The sequence below is a fragment of the Pocillopora verrucosa genome, chromosome 14 (assembly GCF_036669915.1).
Source record: "Pocillopora verrucosa isolate sample1 chromosome 14, ASM3666991v2, whole genome shotgun sequence".
In the NCBI taxonomy this organism is placed as follows: domain Eukaryota; kingdom Metazoa; phylum Cnidaria; class Anthozoa; order Scleractinia; family Pocilloporidae; genus Pocillopora; species Pocillopora verrucosa.
In genome coordinates this window covers 4,846,396-4,856,379 of record NC_089325.1, presented here as the reverse complement: position 1 = coordinate 4,856,379, position 9,984 = coordinate 4,846,396, and the positions used below count along the sequence as shown (strand labels likewise).

The following is a 9,984-nucleotide window of genomic DNA, read 5'->3' as shown; positions in this document are numbered from 1 at the left end:
CGTTTTTAACAAAATTGAGATATTCAAGATTGACATGCTAAGTTTTCTCTCTAACAAAGGGACCGCCATTACTATAACGAGGTCTGTGTCACTGAGGCAAGAGAATTACAGTTTATATTCTCTTGAGTGAAGTTATCGTACAAAATCACAGCTGTCAAATGACACTTCCAATCACGCACTTTCCTATCAGCAGCAGCCCCAATTGATTTACTCAAGGGGGAAAGGACATATAACTTAAACTGGAACAAGATTGCACTTACAGTTTCACTGAAATGATGGAATATGGGATTGCTGATAAGTTCATTGGGTTCCCTGTGCGGACGGAAGCAGTTCACACAACAGTTTCCCCCAGTTATCAGGAAATGCAGCTAGGTTGTACGAAAAACACGAAGTGATTTCTAAACAGGCAAATCCACACTCGCTACCATCTTGGACAAGTTCTGAAACAATTCTTGTAATATTTAAGTAAGAAAGCTCTTCAGGTTTGAAGTTGATGTAAGACACACCCGCAGAGGAATCCTGGCGATGGAAACCTTGTAACGAAAGAAATCATTTCTAAGTTAGTTTTGCACGGAAAAGTGGCTGAGGGCGGCCCCGTTATAAAAACAGGAAACTTGTCGACATGATAACACAGCAGTTTACATGTTGAACAAATAAGGTTAATTTGTATCATAACATTGTGCCGACCAAAGAATCAGTTTACTCGACTCGATCTCGCTCTTTAACTCTCGTTTCACCGTCGAAAGAAAGAATGGACTCTGGGTCGAAGTGAAAAGAGATACGTAGCCGAAAAATGATGGCGTGACCTGTGAAATACGGCCACAGATTTGCGAGACAATTACCATTACCTCTTTTTTTTCCTGCTCCCGAGTGAAACAATGATCTGTACTGTCGATTTTGGAGGGGTATTTTATCGGCGTTCCAAAAGAAGTAAATACAAGATATCCTTCCCTTTATTAAATGGTAAAAGTCAGCGTTAGATATCGCTGCACGAGACAACGTATTTTGATGCCTAGCCAGAAAAGATCCACGCAAAATTCGGTTAATGTCCTGCATAACATTGTCATGATTTAATACTAAGTTCCTTTTTCTTTTGGGCTGGAAGAACTAATAAATAAGGCAATTTACCTTAAGTTTTGGCAAAGAGAAATATTAATCACTAAAGCTAGACCGATTTGTTGCGGTCGTGGATTCAGCGCCGTTGCAATCCGGAGCATTATGACTAAAATGCAGATAACAACACCTTCAGCGTCTTCAGTTTTTAAATCTGTCGTGTGAAGTGTAGGATACTTTTTCAAAGAAGCAATACCTGTGGGTCCATCTAAATAATTCATTAAATGACTAGGCCTGCGCTCGCGAGATAATATCTTAAATAGACTTGCGTTCACGAAAGGTGGAATTCTATGGAGGAATCAGTTGGAGGTAACCCATCCTGAACCATATTATTAACTAGAATTCAAAAACTGTTGTTAAATTTCAATGAAAAGCGCTAGCTTCCTGCCGTGGATACAGGCGTACATCACGTCTAGGAAAAAGTGAAAGATAAAAAATGAAAGAAAACGTGCGAACGCGCTTGAACGTCTTAGTGGTTAACAGATTTTATTTAAAACGCATTTTTTGTTTCCACTGTTTTAGGACGAGTTCGAAATGCATCTCTGATTATATTTATGAAGCCACATAACAGTCACAGTCTTTACTACGTAAACAATAACAGTTTTTCTCACCCTAGGAAACCAATGACATATTGACTTAAATATCTGCCCCTGACAACGACACTGAACGCGGCAGCCAATCAGAGAATGATTTAAAACAAGAACTGAATAACCTCCCGTTACGCGGGTTGGCAATTTCGTCTTACAAATGTAGCTGCGTGATTATCAGTTGAATTGAACGAATCATTCATATTACAAATGGATGTTTACGAACTCGTTTTCGATTTACTGCAGGTACGGAAAGTTAAAATCAAGACTTTTCATAAGGGACTGCGATGTTGCTTTAGAAAAAAAAACTGAAAAAACTGATTACAACATTGTTAAGACATGATTAGCCATTTTTCTATAACCTGTCATCTCAGTTTTCCCCTTTAGACATAGGCTTGATGCCAACAGAAAATATCAACTGTTTACCTCGGTTTCACTGTTTATTGCTTTGCTAAGCCGATGAACGTACGTATAAGTAGCATTAAAAATACATAATCCTTCCTTTACTTCCTTTATTTTATAGTGACACAGATTCTACTAAATCAGCATGTAAATTGCTTCAACTACTACTACTACTACATCTTCCTCTACTGTATTGTGACACAGATTCTACTGACTCAATATGTAAATTGCTTCAAACACTAATACTACTTCTTCCTTTACTGTATTGCCTCACAGACTCCACCACATTTATGCAATCTGCGCATAGGTGTAGGATGGGCAAATCTTGGCGTGTGCTACATCCTGAGTTACATTAAGCGAAAAGATACAATTACCATGCAGTTTCAAGTTTCAAGTTAAAGCTGTCTTTTATTGTAAGCCAACTCTGGTGCGCCTTTTATCATGGAAATCATGACCTTTTATTCGCAAATTTATGCATCCTAAAAGTGGAATCACCTGAAGTTTGGCTGACATTACGAGCCCAACCAACGTGAAGCCATTTCTGAACATACTTAAATTCATATAGTGAATAAATATTATGCTACATGCCTCACTCTCTGAACATTTCGCAGACCAACATAAATTTATATTTTGGAAAAATGCGTAGAATCCAGCGTTACTCTGAAGGATTGGTTCACCACGTCATAGAAATTAGATTATAGTGGCAAGGACATCAGAAGCACACCAACCTCAGATGTACTCGGCATACGCCCCTGAAAACCACTTAGAGTGTGGAGGTCTCCTCTTAAAATATGTATCTTATTATCATTGTTATTACTTGGTAGGGCGGGGCTATTTAGAGATACGACTAGGCCTGTCTTGATTGTACGCGTAAAATTCTGGAAAGTTGCACGTTGAAATACCAAATTGCTTTTGTTGACAAATTGCAAATTTACACAAAAAGTTGCTACCTAAATTTCTTGATATTTTATTCAAACGTTAATCCAAATCTTTGTTTTCATTCTTCACAATAATTGCAAACATTCGTCAAGAAAAAGAGCTTAAAACGTAGCTGTAGTAAACTTCTCGCAAATATGGGCCGAATTTAAGGATACTCTTATGCCTAAAGGAACAAGATACATGTTTCATTTGACGTCTTGCCATCTTACAATATCAGATAAGAATCGCAGCAGGCATGAGAAAATTTCTCAAGTGTTGATAAACATTCAGAAGTTTGATTAAAGTTTTCGATGAAAACTGTTGACTTTTTTGTGCTTGAAATGTGCCCTACAGCCATGCTTTGCACAAAAATTGCGCAATAAGGCAAAAATTGTTCGAGGTTGTTTGGACACAAAAAATCGCTCAGAAGTTGCCGTGCACAATCGGGACAAGCTTAGGTAAGATTAATATGTTATGCTCATGTTTAAATATGACATACATAAGAAGGAAATTATGCAGCTCAATCCGTAAATATCTCAGCGCAGACCGACACTGATGAGCCTTTTATAGAGTGATCTGTGGCCAGTGGTGTTAAAGGCCACACCAAAGAATTTAAAATGCTCATCGCTAGATGCAGTACGGAAGTATGGGGAGACTGGATCGTTACACCAGCTATCACACTGCTTGTAGCAGTCATTTGTGTAACCAGAAACGAAGAAGCCACTGTAGAATGAAGTATCACAAATCAGTAGCTGATAGTGGTAGGTGTCGCTCACTCCCACACCGTCCCATAATCCATAAGTAGAAGCACCGTTCCCATAATTCAAATTGGCCGTTATGGACTGGTTGGTTCTCCGCTTGAAATACGCTTTAGCCAAAGTTTGATGATCCAAGAACATAATCTCTGTAAACTGAAAAAAGAAACAATGCTTCGTATTATATGGTGTGAAATTCCGACCTTTTTTACCGCCTTAGTCCAGGTTTTATGTGCTTTAGTATTTTCTTCAGTTAAGAAGGTACAGAGCAGCAGCCATTTTTAGTGTAGTGAACGAATAGATACGTGTATATGAAATGCAAGGAGAGAATTGTTTAAAAACTTTTCTTGAATTTAAAAAAAAATACTAACAAACAATCACGTATATCGAAACACCTATGTGTGCGTCATGCAAAAAACTAAAAATGAAGTAGTATTTCGAGATCCACACGCACATATACTGGGCGATCCATATTCATAGAGATAAGAGGTTATTCAATCAGCTTACAGAGATGTTGTTGCAGTTGGTCCTGTAGCCGACAGTTCCATACGGAAAAGAGGCATCGTATGTGACCTCGGTCCTGGGTTTGACATATTCATCGGTAGTGTAACACATGGTCCAACCTCCACTGTATGACGTCATATCACAGTAGGCCCAGAATGCATTTGAAAGGCTTCCTCCATCCGGGTCCAATTGATACATACCATCTCCCCCAGAATCACCTCGCATCTTAATGTCTTTGCAGTCTTTTCCCGGAGCTTGAGAAAGGAAAAAAATCAGGATATAACTCACTCACGTAGCAATAGATGTCGAAATAAATGTAGCACTGAGCAAGATATGGTTGGATGGTAATAAATTGAACATGCTACGTCGACACACCTATTTTTATTTGACATTGTTTTCCTCTAAATCCTGGAGAGCATGCGCACTGATAATCATCATCGATGTACTTGGCCACACAAGTTGAACCGTTCATGCAAGGATCGCTGGAGCAAGGGTTCTGTTTAAAGTGAATAAACTGTCAGTTGCATGAAACAATATCAACGACTCATTATTTATTAAACAGCTCTATCAATCGACGGTCTATGATTGGTGGACACTATGGTGATACAAAATTAGAGAACATGGCTGATGAAAGTACTTCTGAATATGTATTCTCGACTTTTGTTGGCCACTGATAATGCTACAAATTTAGTTCACACTATTCCTCTGACAACCATTTTTTTCCTGTCAGTTGCAAAAACTGAAACAAAAAATTTGCACCTACCGGGATACTGAAATGGTTGAAAATCGGGCTGTAGATTACTTTGTCTGAGTTGTTATACTTGTCCGATGGAAGCAGTTCACATGACAGTTTTCCATTGGCATCGGGAAATGCAGCAAGGTTATAAGAGAAACATGAAGTGATTTCCAAACAGGCAAATCCACACTCGATGTCCTTTCGGACAAGTTGTGAGCTGATTCTTGTGATGTTGAGGTAAGCAAACTCTTTAGGCTCGAAGTTGACGTGAGAAACACCTGTAAGGAATCGAGTCAAGATTCGATTTTACATTTCAAGTTCAAATAAAGCTTCCCCTTCATATATCGTGCAAAAAATATATTTCTGTGTCGAAGAAATGTCATAATCTAGGTCAGAGTTATTTAGTGCGATGCTGTTTAACAATTTTCAGAAACATTGACGGGTTTGCACGACTCATTTACATATATAAAACCGAGTCACTGCTCAATTCTAGCATTGAAGTTATAAATTCAGATATAAATCTATGCCGTAAAAAAATTGATGGTTTCACTGGGCTAAAAATGTGAGCCTCAAGCTAAAACTAGCATGCCGAAACTTCGCAGATATTTTCTAGCGCCTCGGACCCAAAAAAAATGAAAGAGGTCGCCATGAATGCACCAGTTGGAGAGAAGAAATGGGAAATTTCATTTCAAAAATGCTTATGTTAGCACGTGCATCCATAACATGACGTGTGCTGTGCAATTTCATTTCAGCTGCGAGTTCTCGTCGAGTTTTCAACCCTTTCGACATCGTTTTACCGTTCCATCCCGACTTAGATAGACGTTTTGGAGCTCAAATGAAGAGTAAATATGCTAACTTACTATACATTTTTTCGAAAAACAATAATAATGTGGACCTTCAAAGCAAAGAAATTAGCTTTGGAGTTAAAGGTACTTCGTTCTCAAACGCGATGCCAATTACGTCTGGAAAAGAACAAAGTCATCTTTCTGACTTTAATTGAAGCTTTGCGCCGAGGGGGTAATTCTTCCGAACTGTAAACATTATTTTTAAGTTTTAATATGTCCTAAAAGTGTTGTTCAATAGAAGATTTTGGTTTAAATCCTAAAATTCTGAGAAGTTTCAAAGTAAAGCCTCGCAATTTTCTGGCCGTGAATTTTAATAAACAACAATTGAAACATGCTGAATCTACTTCACGGTCTCGTGGTAAATGCAAGAAACTCGTTCGTTTTAGGCTTCTTATCTGCAGTTAAGTTTTGGTTACCAAATATTTCTTGTTCATTTATGCCTTGCCTTTTACCCATTGTTTTCGGGTAAATCGCGATTACATGGTAAACCCGACACAATAACACAAAAACTATTTCTTCAAGCACAAATTGGCCACTTTGTTGTAAAAGAATTGGTTCATGATTTTGGCTGTGCAACTATAGTTATGGATGGACTTAAGAAATTTAGATAGTACATAAGAAGCTGGAGTTCAGTCTCGGCTGGGCCTCGAGCAGCTCTTACGTACCATTCTCTCGTGCTCTCCAAACTTCCCACAAGGATCCATAACTCGATATACGCACGGTAAGCATGAAATAATTCTTTATTGATATGAAGAGAAATTAAGAATGCATCGATAAAACGTTAAAAAGAAAGCACCTTGAGTCATGGCCAGTCCAAACAGGATGAAGATCATCATCGTAAAAAGACAGCTTCTACGTTGTGAAAGGCTGTGTTTCATTTTCTAAGCTTCAGCAGATTATTCATCTGTAGGACTATCGAAGAGCAGTAATCAATACAGGAAGTTTATAGTCACTTCTAGAAGTTAATATTATACTTGTAATGACGAATTATAAAAAGCGAATATCAAAGAGATAACACCTGCAAAACGAGAACTTGACTGAATTGGCGACATCAGGTGAACATTGACGGCTTTCCTTACCTTACATTAAATATATTTTCAATAATTGATAATAGTAATTGACAGTTTCAATCTTACAGCTCTGAGCTTTTCCCTTGAGTCTAATTCTGAAAAGATGAAATAATTTCCTGCAGCTAATCAGTAACTCTCTGACGTATAATGGATAGCTGTAATCGCTTGTCTTTTGTAATTCTGACATTTATTTTTGCAGAACAATTGACGCCTTCCAAACATTATTAATAGTTTTGTCTATGAGATCTTTTCAAATAGACAAAAGTGGACAAACAGGCAAACATTTGATTTGAATAATGTCTTAAGAAGTTCCTCAGTAGAAATATAGTTTAAGAATAAATGAATTCATAGAAAGCTCTGCAATATTAATGTAGCGACAACTGAATCAACAGACGTGTCCAACGGGGTACAACTTTAGAAGACTTATAACTTGCGATTACCAAATCTTTTGTTATACAAGCTTAAAAAATTCATGTCTAACGCACAATTCATTAAAAATAACGCTTTGATGAATTGCATTCTAGCTTTCGATAGAAGGCGTCAAACCAGCTTTCTCAGTTTGAAAAGCTTAGAAAGAGCCAAGCAAATATTGACTCACGCTTTAGCTCTAATATTTGCGCCATTGATGGATGTAACATAAACAAAACAGTGCATTTTGGCTAAATTACTCGGGATGAAATACACACATAAGAGGATATCACCCTCATCTCATTTCAGTTTCCAAAAGATTCAACGGTTACTTTAAAAGGTCTTGAAAGTGTAACATTATATTTGTTTGGTTGGATAGTCTTGTGTTTCAGGGAGTGAGTAAACAAATGATATCATCAAAGGCAACTGATGTTCTTCCATTCACAATTTTCAAGTGAAGTGTTATCACTAGCAGTTTAATTAAAAAACATTTAGACCTTTTCAAAACACTAAGCTCAAAGATGCTACTCCCCCTCCCAAAAGCAGACAAAAAACAAAAAGAAAGCAAAACAAAATTCAGCCGCTATCTAACTTGAGATATTTTTGAATAGCTTATCGCTTCTGCTGCGATGAACGATGAGAGAATGAACAATGGAATATCACTGATACGAAAATGCTCTCCACTACCATTGCTTTATACTTTAATAAAAGTACTTAACTCGAAAGGTATCATGATTTATTATTGCGTTTGGTCGAAGCTTTGTGGCGGAAATTCAAAATCATTCTGTTACAGCCAAGGCTTATCATTATTCATTCTCCCGCGTAGGATGAGGCAAATATAGTACACAAATACACTTTAACATACAAAAGGAAATGCCTCGGGTAGGCCCTCGAGCTCGAGTCACCTGTATTGAGCTCGGTTTCTCGGGAACAAATATTGATCCACAACTTGGATAAATTGATCTACAGTCCAATTCAGTTATAATCACTTCAGTGTTCCGGTAAGATCAAATGTATTTGTGCTAGCTGTATTTGATAAAGATTTGAGAATACTGAGATCAAAGATGGAAAGAAATGTTTTCCGCGTATTCTATCTTATTTGAATTGAAACTTGAGAAAATAAATAATAATATAGTTTCGTGCTAATTTCATCTGCCCACCTTCCCTAATTTTGCATTGGGCGTAATTCAGTTCTTTTATCAGTTTTGCCTGACTTTAGTTTCCGCCTTTCACAGACCATCAAATGATAGACTTGTTTAATAAATAATGAGTCCATGATGTTGTTTCATGCTACTGATATATCGCTCTATGCTAATTCATGTAACTGGAACTTAGTTTCCTCTTAACAGAACCCTCGCTCCAGCAATCCTTGTCGAAACGGTTCAAATCTGCACGCCCCCACTTTTGCAAACGAAGTTGGAAAGTATTTTGTGTCAAAGATTGTTACAATCCAGAGACAAATCGATGCTGATATTACAGATTTACCTGTCTCCGCATCCACCCCTGCTGATGGCTTTACTCGGTCCACTCCATCGTTATCTGCATTCAAGATCCTGTCTGCCAACAGTGTTAAGTCGCCTATCCATAACTCAACATTAAAGTCTTGCCCTCTCGACCCAATGCCCTCTCGCTTGGTCAGCAGATATGATGCTCTTCTTCCCATCATTACTACGATCATTAACAAATCATTAGAAGCCGGACGCTTTCCTAAGTCCTGGAAGGAGGCAGTAGTATGTCCGTTACTCAAAAAGCCTGGTCTTGATATCACATTCAAGAATTTCAGACCGGTAAGCAATTAAGCTTTCTTATCGTAGCTCACTGAGAAAGCAGTCTTCCATCAGATACACAAACACATGGTCGACACGAATCGCTTAATCAGCTTACAGGGTGCATCATAGCACTGAAACTGCTCTTCTGAAAGTGAAGAATGACATCCTGCTCAATATGAATAAAAAACATGTAACCCTTCTAGTGCTACTCGATCTTAGTGCTGCTTTCGATACAGTCGAGCATAATATCTTGCTGGTAGCACTCAATACGCTGGGACTTGGGGGCAGGGTGTCCAAGTGGTTCCGATCGTATTTATCAGGGCGCAGTTAGAGGATATTAGTTCGTGGGTGTCTGTCGAAGAAGTTTGATTTGAACTGCGGAGTACCCCAAGGCTCCTGTTTTGGACCGCTCTTGTTTACCATCTATACGAGCTCGTTACTAGACGTCGTCGAAAAATATCTTCCATCTGTCCACTGCGATGCAGACGATACCCAACTTTACGTCTCTTTCCGCCCCGCATATGAGACAGGTCACTTAGATGCCATTACTGCTATTGATTGTTGTATTAAGGCGATCAGGTGTTGGATGCGTGAGAATAAACTATTGTTAAACGTGGAAAAAACTGAGTTTCTTTTAATTGGCACGAAGCAGCAGCTCGCCAAAGTTGATATTGGACACATTATTAAAGTTGGCAAAGTAAATATAGCTCCGCACTCTCCTGTCAAAAACCTTGGAGTCTGGTTTGACTCAAACCTATCTATGGTTGATCATATCACCAAGACTTGCTCTGCAGCGTTTCACTATCTTTGTAACATTAGAAGAATTAGAAAATATTTAACAAAAGAATGCACGGAGACACTTATTCATGTCTTTATA

At 38.2% G+C, this 9,984-nt stretch overlaps 1 protein-coding gene across 1 annotated transcript; it reads right to left on the bottom strand.

Annotated features, from left to right (window-relative positions):
- Positions 1-3,167: 3,167 nt before the first annotated feature.
- On the bottom strand, positions 3,168-8,857 carry LOC131795086 (uncharacterized). Its single transcript, XM_066161349.1, has 6 exons — positions 8,824-8,857; positions 6,657-6,772; positions 5,043-5,293; positions 4,655-4,775; positions 4,283-4,533; positions 3,168-3,931 (listed from the first exon to the last, which is right to left on the bottom strand). Exons 2-6 carry the CDS (start codon positions 6,736-6,738, stop codon positions 3,557-3,559), a joined length of 1,080 nt encoding a protein of 359 aa, XP_066017446.1. The 5' UTR covers positions 6,739-6,772; positions 8,824-8,857; the 3' UTR covers positions 3,168-3,556.
- Positions 8,858-9,984: the final 1,127 nt, after the last annotated feature.

What these genes read in the sequence shown, in the direction of transcription:
- LOC131795086 (XM_066161349.1), bottom strand. Translation starts at nt 6,738, where the DNA reads ATGAAACACAGCCTTTCACAACGTAGAAGCTGTCTTTTTACGATGATG. An exon ending in TGGACTGGCCATGACTCAAG is followed by an intron (nt 5,294 to 6,656) that starts GTGCTTTCTTTT and finishes GATTCCTTACAG; the next exon opens with GTGTTTCTCACGTCAACTTC. An exon ending in CCAACTGCAACAACATCTCT is followed by an intron (nt 3,932 to 4,282) that starts GTAAGCTGATTG and finishes TTCTTTTTTCAG; the next exon opens with TTTACAGAGATTATGTTCTT.